A 14,175-nucleotide genomic window follows, 5' to 3' on the forward strand; every position below is an offset into this window, starting at 1 on the left:
GCCATAATGTTTGTTTCTGGAGTCAGTGCTGTTGGATTTGAGGAACTGCTGCCCTGTGTATGTTGTTCCCTGGGAATTAGAACTGATTTGTGTTCATTTGTTTGTTTCATGTGTGCAGGGGGCTGCTCAACCTGCTGGTCCGGCCGTTGATGAGGACGACGATGACGATGATGATGCACAGTGGGAGGAGGACTTCTTCAGCTTATTCTTTGATGACATCGAAGAAGAAACTGCAATCGTATATGGTACGTCCCAGTATGCCATTCACATGCAAAAGTACTACAATAGGGCATACTATAGGGTGCCAAAGATGACTGGGCTGGACTGGGTAGAACATAAACTAGCAAATGAAACTGCCTGTTACAACATGTTTAGAATCACCCCAGATATGTTCTATAGACTGCACAAGGTATTGACTGATGAGTATGACCTCAAAGACACAAAAAAGTCCACCTCAACTGAGGCTTTAGGTATGTTCCTTTGGATGGTTGGTGCTCCACAATCATATAGGCAAGCTGATGATAGATTTGAGAGGTCATTAGGCACAGTCCACAACATGTTCTATAGAGTGCTGCCCTGTGTTGTTGCACTTGGTAATGATATCATTAAACCTGTGGACCCAGAATTTAGTACAATGCATCCTAGGGTGAGGAACCGACGCTTCTATCCTGAATTCAAGAGGTGCATAGGAGCTATAGATGGCAGCCACTTCCCTGTTTTGGTGCCACAAGATAAGTTTGTGCAGCACTTGTGTCGGAAGGGCATCACAACTCAGAATGTGATGGCTGCTTGCGACTTTGACATGATTTTTACTTTTCTCCTTGCGGGATGGCCGGGGTCTGCCCATGACACAAGAGTGTTCGAGGATGCCATGACAACATTCAAGGATGACTTCCCTCACCCACCTGAAGGTAGACAACTAGGTGGTAGTACATTTGACATTTCTAATTGAAACATTTAACAATTACAGGTACTTGGTGGTGTAGGGATGTTTTACTTGGTGGATGCCGGCTACCCAAACCGTCCCGGGTACCTTGCTCCTTACAAGGGAACGAAGTACCATATTCAAGACTTTCAAAACGCCGGAGAACCTCGAGGTAAACAGGAGATATTCAATTATGCACACTCATCTCTTAGGAATGTGATTGAAAGGGCCTTTGGCGTCTTGAAGATGAAGTGGCGCATATTGTTGAGTATCCCTGCCTATCCTCCTCAAACACAAACGCAGATTATAGTTGCTTGTGTTGCTTTGCATAACTTCATAAGGTTGAGTAGGCAATTTGATGTGGACTTCCAGCACCTAGATCATCATCTTAACTTTATGCCGGCTGAAGCCTATCTTCATCAGCCAGAAACAGAGCCTGCCCCTGATAGCGCAGATCGTGAACAGATGAATGCCTTTCGTGACAGCATTGCCAACAGGCTGTTTAATAGATATTGATACATGTGTATGTTTGATAACTTGTGAGTTGTAATTGTTTGATTGCGGTTTGGACTTGTAATAATGTTGCTTGAGGACTGTAATATTTGACGACTGTAACATTTGGGTACATGCATTGTAATATTTGAGGACTGTAAAATGATTTTCGGACTGTAATAATATTTGAATGTTGTAATAATTTTGGATTTCCTCTACTGCATTATGCCTGGGACAATGGAGGCCTTTGTGGCTGCATGTATGGATTTGCATGCGAGAGCATGCAAGAAAGAGCAGGCAGCATGCAGCATGCAGCATGCATGGATTTGCATGCATGCGCATGCAAGGATGAGCCTGGCAGCAAGCATCCCTCCAAATGTATTTAATAGTGCCACTTGTGTCTTTTAGTCCATTATTGCTTTGGCAGGGTAAACAGTGCTATGAAAAGTTTTCAACCCTTTGGATGTCAGATTTTGAACCATTTTGGATGAAAAAATTTGGGTTCAAAAAACTTGCAATCTAAACAAGGCCCTGTTTCCACACCTGCTGTGTCTGACTGTCGTCTCCTCGCAGACAGAGACACGCAGAAATCAAGGAACGAAGGCCAAGATGCCAGTGTCTCTCGTGGCCATGCTTTCTACTCCTACGACGGCCCTACCTCCTATTCCCTGTGACCCTATCCATCTCTCGGCCAGGGTCATGTTTAGAGGGTGTTTGGTTTCCTGGACTAAATTTTAGTCCATGTCACATCGGACGTTCGGATGTTATTTAGGAGAACTAAATATGAGTTAATTATAAAACTAATTACACAGATGGAGGCTAATTTACGAGACGAATTTATTAAGCATAATTAATCCGCCATTAGCACATATTTACTGTAGCACAACGTTGTCAAATTATGGACTAATTAGGCTTAAAAAATTCGTCTCGCAAATTAGCCACAATCTGTGCAATTAGTTATTTTTTTCGTCTATATTTAATACTTCATGCATGTGTCCAAACATCCGATGAGACATGGACTAAAATTTTCCTGTAGGAACCAAACACCCCCTTAGTTGGGCCGAATCGGCGCCGTCGAAAATACTGTAGCTACACTATAGGTACAGTAGCGTTTTGTTTTTATTTGGTAATAATTATTCAATCGTTAACTAATTAGGCTCAAAACATTCGTCTCGCAAAATACAACCAAACTGTGTAATTAGTTTTTGATTTTGTCAACATTTAGTACTCCATACATGTACCGTAAGTTTAATGTGACGAGGAATCTTCTTTTTGCATAGTGTCAAAATTGGGAATTTGGTGGAACTAAACATGGTCCTGGTTGATTTCTGAGTGACCCTATCCATCTCTCGGTCTAATCGCAGTAGATTTCTGAGTATAAGTCCGGCGGATGCTGATTTGTTATGAAAAAAAATATTGTTAAATAGTTGAAACAACAGGCTGTCTATCTCATTTCTCCATCTCTACTAGTACTATAGTAGGAGTAATGTCTCATCTGATGACAGAATTTCTACGAAGATGTGACTCGCAAGGATGACCACGACGCCTTGTGGAAAAAGATGGGAAATTCGATCTTTTTTTATAAAGGTGGAAATTCGGATTCCCCTACTGGTTTGTCGCGCGGTTGCGTGCGTGGAGACAAGTCAAATGTGTTCAATATAATCCAATTCAATGGGTGGACCCGTTGATAGATGGATGCATAGGAGTAGATAGAGATAGGAGTAGATATATAGCTACTCGATCCATAAAAAGATGCAGTTCTAAAACAGTGTTAAACTCAAAATAAAATAATTTCAAATTCAACCAAATTTGTATTGAAGTTTTATATTTTCATATCAAGTATCAATATATTTCTAATGAAATAAATTTTTGTTATATGTCTATTTGGAGTCATACGTGTTGTTAGAGTTTTCTATAAATTTAGTTGAATTTAAGATAGTTTGACTTTGACCAGACAATTTGGAGTTTGACCAAAGTTATATAACAAAATTACTAGCATTTACTCCCTTGTCCCACAAAGAGTGTCATCTCACTTCTCAAAAAGTCAGATAATTTTTTGTAAACTAGTCAAACTTAAGATAGTTTCACTTGCATAGACCCCTGACCCCGTTCGCTGGTCTGAAACTTGGCTGAAACTGGCTGAAAACACTGTTTTGGCTGAATTGTTGTGAGAGAAAAACGTTGTTCCAGCTGAAAAAACAAACTGAACAAACCAAATATGGGATAAGCCGAACAAGGCCAGGTGTGATATTCTTTTTGGGACCGAGAGTATTAAATTAATTATGAAATATATTTTTATAGCAAACCTAGTTAAATAAATAAATGTTAATACTCTTCCCTATAAATTAAGTCAAAATGAATTTAATGACACAAAGCTCGTAGAAGGATTTTTTTTTTTTGTGAGGGGAGGGAGTACGTGTACGTGGGACATGCGTGCTTGAGAGGATAGCATTTACTCCATTGTCACACCTGACTTTGCACAGTCTGGCCCCACATGTTCACAGCACAGGCGTGGTGCTGCTGTCCCGGCTGCTGATAATAAGGCCCTGTTTAGTTGCCAAAAAATTTTGCATAGTAACTGTCACATCGAATCTTGCGGCACATGCATGGAGTACTAAATGTAGACGAAAAAAAAAACTAATTACACAGTTGATCGAGAAATTGCGAGACGAAACTTTTGAACCTAATTAGTCCATAATTAGACACTAATTACCAAATACAAACGAAATGCTACAGTGAGCCAAAATCCAAAATTTTTTGGATCTAAACGCACCCTAAATACATAAAATATTAAAAGTTGAGATGGAGAATTCATCCACGTCAACTCTACAGGGATACGGAGGGAGGAAAGTACGATATACAGAATAGTGGATGTGGATGGGTGGATGGCGGAGTTAAAAAGTACTCCTAGGAGGATTATTAGGGGGTGTTTGGTTTCAGGGATTAATTTTTAGTCCCTGTCACATCGGATGTTTGGACACTAATTTGGAGTACTAAATATATTCTAATTATAAAACTAATTACACAGATGGAGACTAATTTACGAGACGAATCTATTAAGCCTAATTAATCCATCATTAGAGCATATTTACTGTAGCACCACATTGTCAAATCATGCACTAATTAGGCTTAATAGATTCGTCTCGCAAATTAGTCTCCATCTATGTAATTAGTTTTGTAATTAAAATATATTTAATACTCCAAATTAGTGTCCAAACATCCGATGTGACAGGGACTAAAAAAATAGTCACCGGAACCCAACACCCCCTTAGTAATATAAAGTGTCGTCGTTACTGGCGGCTGCGCGCCAGGTTTGTCCACGTTGATCGCTCAGCCAGCCCCACGTCATTATCATGCAAGGCTGCAAATGCAACTCGCGAAACCTCGAGGAACCTTCGCTGACAATGGATCAGATCATCAGAGGTTGGCCCGGCACCGAATATTCCGCTGCTTTCATGTCTCGGTAAATAATGATGGCAATATAAAATCATATAACCACATCTCACAAATCTAACCAGTTTAGTAGGGGGTTTTTTTTGTCAACATGGACCCAAACCACACCACACATCGCCTGGCGCTGGCTGCTTTCTTTTCGCCAATAATCCGTGGGACGTTGACACTACGTCATGTCATAGGTTCGCTCGCTCCGTCTCAAAATAAATACACATCTCGTTTCTCGATAAATTAAACTTTTAAATTTAGCTAAAAATATCAACATTTATGTCTCTAAATAAGTTTATTATAAAAATATACTCCATACTCAATCTAAGGATACTTACTATATATATATATCATAAATATTAATATATTTTTGCAAAAATTCGGTCTCCTTCAGAGGCGACAAGTGCAATTATTGTGGGACAGAGTGAGTATGTTATTTATGTAAGTCAAATTGGAGAAAGTTTGACCAAATTTGTAATAAATAGAATTAACATCTATGTCTTCAATAAAATTATTATAAAAATATATTCCATAATTAATTCAATAGTACTTACTTTGTATCATGAATGTTAGTATTTTTAATATAGCTTTAGTCAAGTTTAGATTCTTTAACTCATCGAAAAATGATAACTATATTTTTTTCCTTGGACGGAGGGAGTACTACATTTCATAAAAAAAATCGACCCCTAAAGTGACCTTAGGTCAAAGTATCTTCAATTTGACTAATTTCATGTCATAAATATTGATGCCTTTTTTCTGTAAAAATTAGTGAAATTTAAAATGCTTGGACTTTGGACAACTCTAAATTGATTTATTTTGAGACGAATGGACTATACGCGGTTTCTAAATCATAGTTCATAATCTTTTAGTAACTATTTATAATAAATATAAGCATAGGCCTCCATGCTAATCTATGTTAACATTCTCATTTTCTCCGACCTAAACATAAGGGATATATGTTTGTTCTAAGTCACACTATGCCAAATTTGATTAATTTAACAAAAATATATTAACATCTATCTATCACATGAAATATAAATTATAAAAATATATTTCCTAACGTACCAATGATGCTAATTTTATATCGTAACTATTATTGTTCTTTTCTAGAGTTGAACAAATTTGGCATGATTTGACTTAGGTAATGCCGAAGCTTAGACCATAGTAGGTCACGCCACCACCCCCTCCCCCTTCCCCGCCCATGCCCGTGCCCACGCCCCAGCCCCCGCCCCCGCTCCCACGCGATTGAAATATCTTAAGGGCTTGTTCGTTTGCAACGGATTAATTCCATGGGGATTCATTCCGGAACCAATCTACACAGCTGTGTGCAGGGTGATTGCTAAGTTGCAGGAAGCGTCCATGGGGATTTATTCCGTTTCATGTAGTCTCCGCATGTTCTTCTGCACATAGCATCCGAACGGATTTGTTCCGGGACACTAGAGGTCAGGATTGATTCCAGGCGAGATGACTGAGTTTTTTTGCTGCATGTAGCCTCCGCAAGATCCTTAAATAGCCTATTGGTGCACACATTTTAGAAAGGAAGGTGGATTGAATCCAGGCCCACAACCGAACGAGCCCTAAGGGTGTCAAAGGATGTTGTTCAGCAAGTAATAGAGATTTACACATCAAGGAAATCTTTAATGCTATTAGCTTCCTCTTGGATTCCCTCCAAGCTTCGCCACCAACTTAGAACAAACTTAGTAAACCTCTTACACTTCATGTATTTTTTTTACATATCATATTAGTTTTGTCCTAAGCTAAATATTTCTATTCTTGAGCATCAATTTAGGTGATGTTTAAATCCAGAGAGTAAAGTTTAGGGATGTCACATCGAGTGTTACATCGGGGTGTCATATGAGAGCATTTGGATAGTAATAATAAAATAAATTACAGAAGTCCTCAGTAATCCGTGAGACGAATTTATTAAGCCTGAGTAATCCGTCACTAGCACATGTTTACTGTAGCAACATATTGTCAAATCATGGACTAATTAGGCTTAAAAAATTTATCTCGTAAATTAGTCGCAATTTGTGCAATTAGTTATTTTTTAGTCTATATTTAATACTCCATGCATGTGTCCAAACATCTAATGTGATAGAAAGTAAACTTTAGGGAGAATAACTAAACAAGACCTTACTTATTTTACTGTATAGGTCAACAATATAAGATTTATCCCCCCGTCCCCAAATGAATCAGCTCGTAGTTATGTTCCTATGCAGTGTTGTCTATGTACGTAGCCAGAAGTTGAGTTTTGTAAGAAAGATATGATTTTTTTGTAAGGCGACGAGCACCTATACGTGATTAATATGCTGCTGAAATCTTATATTATTTTTTAGCATCTTAACAACCTTTGAATAAAAAACTCAAAACTATAAAGCTATAGATTTCATCGAGAGCTACAATTTTCATATAAAAAGTATTTTTGTTTAACATCATACAAGAAAAATATGATTTTTCTAAGACGACAAGCGCTGATACGCAATTAATATGAGTCCAGTTAGCGCGGCACCACCTGAAAATCACCGTCGGCACGACCTAAAAATCACTGTCCATGGTGACAGATCATATCATGTCGATGCATGTGGTACGATAACGTGTTTTTATCACGCCAGAGGCCTTGACGCGTCGATTAGAAATAGAAATAAATATTGGCCATATTCGCTTCTCTTGTAATTTGTTTTTTTCGGTTTACTTTTTTTTAACTAAAACATTGTTTTTCTCTCATAACAAATCAATCAGAATAGTATTACGTTTTATTTTTTCATCGAAGCGAACGGGCCATTATATGAGATCTTTTTAAAATAATATTTGAAAAAGGGTTAATAAAAAAAACCGCCTGGATTGGTTAGTTTGCGCGTAGTAGTAGTATCATCGCACAGCATCAGGCTATCAGCAGTGATGAGTTCATCTGGCACGCATGCCGAGCACACGCTACGCAGTGAGGCCGTCCCGTCGTCGGTCGTCCACAGGTGGCCATCGCCTGTGGTTTCCACTTTCCACAAGGCTGCGCCTGCGCCATCTGTCGACGCCACCGTGGACGACACGCCTTTCCGCTTGCGGCTTCCCACCCCACCCGGAGACCGTCGTCTAGGAAGCTTCGCGGTAGCTTCCTCCGCAGGCCACGAATCAGGGGTTGGGAAGCACCGTATGGCTCATCGCTGTGTCGACCTGTCTCTATACATTTTGCGAAAAATCCCTCTATTTTTCTATGAACTAACCTGCAGTCTAATTTTGTCCGCCAAGAACAGTAAACACGTTCTAATATTTTGCATACGAAACCCTGAGTTAAATATTATCTTTACATGAAGGAAAAAATCTGGAATCAGGTCAGTGTTTCAAAAAATTCCTCGTTCCATTCGACGAGGACGGAGGACCTCGCCTTCCATCCACACCCTTCTTCAACTCCCCTCTTCATCAACTTGCAGCACAGGCCGAGGAGAGGAGAGGCACCGACCGACCCCGACCGAGCGAGCGACCGCCGCGCATGCGGTTCCCACCTCCGCCCCACCACCACCACCACTAGGTACCGTCGGGGCCCACACCGAACAACTTCCGGAACCGGGACGACTCCTCGTCGTCCTCTCTGCCGCCGCCGCCCGCCGCGTCCGCTGCCAGTGCCGCGGCGCGTGCCGCCGCCCGGATTCCCACAACTCCGCCGCCCGTGCCTGCACTCTGCTTCATCCGTCCGTCCCCAGCGTGGGCATTGCCATCCCCTGCTTCGTCGGCTTGTTTCGTTGCGGCACGCTCCGGTCTCCGGCTCTCCGCACCGCACGCCAACGAACCAACCACCCGACTCCTCCACCGCCGCCGCTCCTCCGACGGCGATGGGCGAGGCGGCGCCACCGGTGCCCGCCGCCGCCACCGGCGACGCGGACGACCTATCCGCGTTCCCGGCGTGGGCGCGATCGGTGTCGGACTGCGAGGAGCGGCTGGGGATCTCCATCACCCGCGGCCTCTCCTCCGCCGAGGCCGCGGCGCGGCTGCGCGTCCACGGGGCGAACGAGCTGGCGGAGCACCCGGGCCCGTCGCTGCTGCGGCTGCTGCTGAACCAGTTCGAGGACATGCTGGTGCGCATCCTGCTCGCGGCCGCCGCTGTCTCCTTCCTCCTCGCGCTCTCCTCCTCCGCCTCCTCGGGCACCGCCCCGACGCTCGCCGCCTTCGTCGAGCCGCTCGTCATCTTCCTCATCCTCGTCGTGAACGCGGCCGTCGGGGTGTGGCAGGAGGCCAACGCGGAGCGGGCGCTGGACGCGCTGCGGGAGATCCAGTCCCACCACGCCGCGGTCCTTCGCGACGGCGGCTGGGTCCCCGCGCTGCCCGCGCGGGACCTCGTCCCGGGCGACGTCGTGCAGCTCCGCGTCGGGGATAAGGTGCCCGCCGACATGCGCGTCGCGAGCCTGCTCACCTCCACGCTCCGCCTCGAGCAAGGGTCGCTGACCGGGGAGACGGCGTCCGTCAACAAGACCTCCCGCGCGGTGCCGGTGGAGGACGCCGATATACAGGCTAAGGAGTGCATGGTGTTTGCCGGCACCACCGTCGTCAACGGCGCCGCGCTCTGCATCGTCGCGCGCACCGGGATGGCCACGGAGATCGGCGCCATCCACGCGCAGATCCACCAGGCGTCGCAGGAGGACGACGACACGCCGCTCAAGAAGAAGCTCAACGAGTTCGGGGAGGCGCTCACCAAGATCATCGGCCTCATCTGCGCGCTCGTCTGGCTCATCAACGTCAAGTACTTCCTCACCTTCGACCTCCAGGGGGGATGGGTGCCCAGGAACGTCAGCTTCTCCTTCGAGAAGTGCACCTACTACTTTGAGATCGCCGTCGCGCTCGCCGTCGCCGCCATACCTGAGGGCCTGCCCGCCGTCATCACCACCTGCCTCGCGCTCGGGACCAGGAAGATGGCTGCCAAGAATGCGCTCGTCAGGAAGCTGCCTAGCGTCGAGACCCTCGGCTGCACCACCGTCATCTGCTCCGACAAGACTGGGACGCTCACCACCAACAAGATGTCAGTGGCGAAGCTCGTGGCCATTGGCGATTCTTCGCTGGAGGTTAGGAGCTTCAAGGTGGACGGTACGTCGTACGATCCCCAGGACGGGAAGATTCACGACTGGCCTGCTGGGAGCATTGATGCCAACCTCGAGACGATCGCCAAGGTCGCAGCTGTGTGCAACGATGCCAATGTGGCACATTCTTCGCATCAGTATGTTGCCACTGGAATGCCGACAGAGGCAGCTCTAAAGGTGAGGATTGCTAAAACTTATTCGCATTCTGCTATTGTTACGCGATCTCTGAATCCTTATTAGTTAGCCAGTTAGGAGTAACTCTGATTCACCAGTTACAGTTACAAATGTAGTTGATCATCATGCTGCAAACAGCCTACTAGGCACAGTATGGTGAGAACTGACAACGGAAAGTGGTGTTCGTTCTCACATGTGTTGGTCGAATGCTAAACAGGACAAGATTGCTGTCGGGAAATAAACAAGATGTTGTTTTCGCTAACTTCCTTTTTTTTATTACTTCTAGGTTCTGGTTGAGAAAATGGGCCTGCCTGGAGGAAAGAATGGTCTGTCCTTGGATCCGTCTGAGGCATTAGGTAACAAAATACACGTTCTTCGCACCTTATTTACATTCTATTTCCTTCCTTGTAAGTGGTGCTTAATAAATACATACATGCAAGGAGTCTCACACAAGTGGATTGCAATGTTGTTTGCTGACAGGCTGCTGCAAATGGTGGAACAATGTTGCCAAAAGGATCGCTACCCTCGAGTTTGATCGCACAAGGAAATCAATGGGTGCCATTGTGAAAACCAGTTCAGGAAGCAATGCCCTGCTCGTGAAGGTATCGATTCCCCTATTTCCTGCATGTGTACTGAACAATTTTTCAAGCTAAGTATGATTTTCATTGGATCTCATGTTTGCTGGACTGGTATTCATTCAGAGTTCTTGTATTTATCGCAGGGAGCTGTTGAAACTTTACTTGAGCGAAGTAGCCACATTCAACTGAAGGATGGTTCCGTGGTGCCATTAGATGAGAAAGCAAAGAAAAGTGTCCTGGCAAGCCTCCATGAGATGTCAACCAAAGCTCTGCGCTGCCTCGGTTTTGCATACAAGGAGGATCTAGCAGAATTTGCAACATATGATGGCGAAAACCATCCTGCTCATAAGCTCTTGCTGGATCCGGCCAATTATGCAGCTATTGAGACTGACCTAATATTTGCGGGTCTTGTGGGCCTAAGGGTAAGATAACGCTCCTACTTGAGCTGCATTGAATAAATTGTTTCTGCACTCCACAATCCGGAATAGACAGGAATATATTGCTTAGGGACAGAGACACGCAGTGTGTCAAATGCTCTTGTCAGCACTTGGGTTTCTTACATACAAAATTAACATTTCTTTCTCATGGATGTTTTGATTTGCCAGGACCCTCCCAGGGAAGAGGTCTATGATGCTATTGAAGATTGCAGAGCTGCAGGCATCCGTGTTATGGTGATAACTGGGGACAACAAAGAAACTGCTGAGGCAATATGCCGTGAAATTGGTGTGTTTTCACCTGATGAGGATATCACCTTCAAGAGCCTTATAGGGAAGGAGTTCATGGCGCTTGAGGACAAGAAGGCGCTGCTACGCGGGAAAGGTGGCCTTCTGTTCTCTAGGGCAGAACCTAGGCACAAACAAGAGATTGTGAGGTTGCTGAAAGAAGATGGGGAGGTTGTCGCCATGACTGGAGATGGAGTCAATGATGCCCCTGCTCTGAAACTGGCTGACATTGGTATAGCTATGGGCATTACTGGAACTGAGGTAAATACTTAGTTTTCCATCTTATTAGGTTCACCTCAAATCACTTCTTTCTAGCTTCCTGGACTAGAGCTACCAGCTTTTGAATTGCCGTATTATTTCTGCTCGACGAAGCTGTAAACTTAATTATAGACAATCCAATTCCAACGACTGCTTTTATTGAAAGGGGTGTGGTGTTGGCCACCAGAGAATGACTGCTTCTTTGTTTGCTGCTTTTCATATAGCCAACAGACAAGGGTTAACAGCATCAACTTTATTCTATAGGACATGGATTTATAATACTCCGTATGTTGTTGTGCCCACAAGGAAGATTCATATGTAAAACTATGATTTTGTCATGGTATAATTTGAAGTGTTTTTCTAAAACAAATCTCTAATGTTTCAGGTTGCCAAAGAGGCCTCTGACATGGTGTTGGCTGATGACAATTTCAGCACTATAGTTTCTGCAGTTGGTGAAGGAAGATCTATTTACAACAACATGAAAGCTTTCATAAGGTTTGTCCTCTGTGAGCATGTTTTGATTATTGTTCACACTTTCTAGTAGTTCTCATCAGCCAACAGTGCCAGCATACTTTTTTTTCCTTGTGAGCGTTCTTGACTGTCTTCCTTGGCTGCCGCAGATACATGATTTCCTCAAACATTGGTGAAGTTGCTTCTATTTTCCTAACTTCTGCCTTGGGCATTCCTGAGGGGTTGATACCTGTTCAACTTTTGTGGGTCAATCTTGTCACCGATGGTCCCCCTGCAACTGCTTTAGGTTTCAATCCTCCTGACAAGGACATCATGAAGAAGCCACCTAGGAGGAGCGATGATTCACTGATCAGTCCCTGGATTTTGTTCCGCTACCTGGTAAATGATCTCCCTTGTCTTGTACTATTCATCCCTTGAATCTGTTGGCTCATTTTTGGAATCTTATATTTGGAGACAATCCCTCATGACTTTTACCTTGTCTGCAGATAATTGGCCTTTATGTTGGGATTGCAACTGTTGGCATCTTTGTCATATGGTACACACATGGGTCTTTCATGGGCATTGACCTTACTGGAGATGGTCACACTCTTGTCAGTTACTCACAGCTTTCAAACTGGGGCCAGTGCTCTTCCTGGGACAACTTCACGGCTTCACCTTTCACTGCTGGAACTAAAACTTTCACATTCGACGACCCATGCGACTACTTCCACACAGGAAAAGTGAAGGCAACAACGCTGTCCCTCTCTGTCCTAGTGGCAATCGAGATGTTCAACTCGCTCAACGCTCTCTCTGAAGACAGCAGCCTGCTCACTATGCCGCCCTGGGTCAACCCGTGGCTGCTCGTCGCGATGTCGGTGTCGTTCGGTCTCCACTTCCTGATCCTCTACGTGCCGTTCCTTGCTACAGTGTTTGGCATCGTTCCACTGAGCCTGAACGAGTGGCTGCTGGTTCTGCTAGTCGCTCTACCGGTTGTGCTCATCGACGAGGCTCTCAAGTTCGTGGCCAGGTATACAAGCTCTCCAGGCCCCAAGAGGCGGTCGAGGAAGCAGAAGGGCGAGTAAAGCGCTAACATTGACTCGGTGCTCAGTTACTAAACCATTCCATTAATCATATAAAGATGAACCTCAGAGAAAAATGTTCTCAAGCTCCAAACTATTCAATCAATACAGGGAAAAAATGCAGATAAATAACTCATTTTCACTGTTTCTCTCTCTTTCTCCACCTAACGCTAAAACAGCTACAAAAGTAGCTTCGTTGTTCTTAAAATAAGTGGTTAGTTGGCAACATATATTATCCTGTGAATTATGTAGCATTGAGTCAACTTCAGATGATACTTTTCAGTTTTTTTGGCTGCAAGACATGTGAATCAGGGATACAATACAACAATTATGCAAGGGACTATACCTTATTATGCTTCTAGATTGTCTTGGAACTGGTCAGAGGTGGCGTGTGAATGGCCTGAGGTAAACATTCATAGATAGCAAAAGCTGAAGAACAGCACATACAAAAATGTCAGGCTGAGGTGCTCGCGTAACCGACTGTAGTACAAGTTGCACACGTCCAGCGCTCTACCAGGAGTGGATTGAAATAGTCTTCTAAGCTTGTAGCCACGCAGAGGCAGACGCGCAATGGATAAAACTGTAACAACAAATTGTACCTGTAGTTATCGAGTAATATATAACTATAATGATCACAAAGGAAAAAGCAATCACAATTCACACGATCTGTCAAGTAAACTTCAGCGAGAGGTAACTTTGAAGCCCTTTTCGCTACCCTAGAGGCTAGAAGGTTTCATCATGCATCTTTACTTTCCCTCAACTTTGATCAGCTAAGAAAATGCTTGGCTCACCCACCAATGATCCAGCATTGGTCTCACTGAAGGATGCTCTCAAATTTTTTTGAGAGGATTTCTTTGGCTGTTTTTAGTGCAGTCTATTGAGACGGTTATGATTGTTTTTGAACTTGCATATTTTGTACAAGTACTACTGCTTTATATAATGTTTAGTGGATTAAAATAAACCAGAAAATACCCTAATCCTAGCACATTCATA

The 14,175-nt window shown here is 44.0% G+C and overlaps 2 protein-coding genes across 2 annotated transcripts; both read left to right on the top strand.

Annotated features, from left to right (window-relative positions):
- The first annotated feature begins 6 nt into the window (after window positions 1-6).
- LOC136515237 (uncharacterized) lies at window positions 7-952 on the top strand. The gene is made up of 2 exons (XM_066508891.1): window positions 7-57; window positions 119-952. The coding sequence occupies exons 1-2, from the start codon at window positions 7-9 to the stop codon at window positions 950-952; spliced, it is 885 nt and encodes a 294-aa protein (XP_066364988.1).
- A 7,193-nt stretch (window positions 953-8,145) lies between these two features.
- LOC136515109 (calcium-transporting ATPase 4, endoplasmic reticulum-type-like) lies at window positions 8,146-13,464 on the top strand. Its single transcript, XM_066508803.1, has 9 exons — window positions 8,146-8,184; window positions 8,284-10,098; window positions 10,382-10,451; window positions 10,576-10,697; window positions 10,817-11,095; window positions 11,279-11,656; window positions 12,039-12,148; window positions 12,274-12,502; window positions 12,610-13,464. The coding sequence occupies exons 1-9, from the start codon at window positions 8,161-8,163 to the stop codon at window positions 13,183-13,185; spliced, it is 3,603 nt and encodes a 1,200-aa protein (XP_066364900.1). The 5' UTR covers window positions 8,146-8,160; the 3' UTR covers window positions 13,186-13,464.
- Window positions 13,465-14,175: the final 711 nt, after the last annotated feature.

Source organism: Miscanthus floridulus, chromosome 17, assembly GCF_019320115.1.
Source record: "Miscanthus floridulus cultivar M001 chromosome 17, ASM1932011v1, whole genome shotgun sequence".
Taxonomy (NCBI): Eukaryota; Viridiplantae; Streptophyta; class Magnoliopsida; order Poales; family Poaceae; genus Miscanthus; species Miscanthus floridulus.

What these genes read in the sequence shown, in the direction of transcription:
- LOC136515237 (XM_066508891.1), top strand. Translation starts at nt 7, where the DNA reads ATGTTTGTTTCTGGAGTCAGTGCTGTTGGATTTGAGGAACTGCTGCCC. An exon ending in TTGAGGAACTGCTGCCCTGT is followed by an intron (nt 58 to 118) that starts GTATGTTGTTCC and finishes TCATGTGTGCAG; the next exon opens with GGGGCTGCTCAACCTGCTGG.
- LOC136515109 (XM_066508803.1), top strand. Translation starts at nt 8,161, where the DNA reads ATGAAGGAAAAAATCTGGAATCAG. An exon ending in GGATCCGTCTGAGGCATTAG is followed by an intron (nt 10,452 to 10,575) that starts GTAACAAAATAC and finishes GTTTGCTGACAG; the next exon opens with GCTGCTGCAAATGGTGGAAC. An exon ending in GGATTTTGTTCCGCTACCTG is followed by an intron (nt 12,503 to 12,609) that starts GTAAATGATCTC and finishes CCTTGTCTGCAG; the next exon opens with ATAATTGGCCTTTATGTTGG.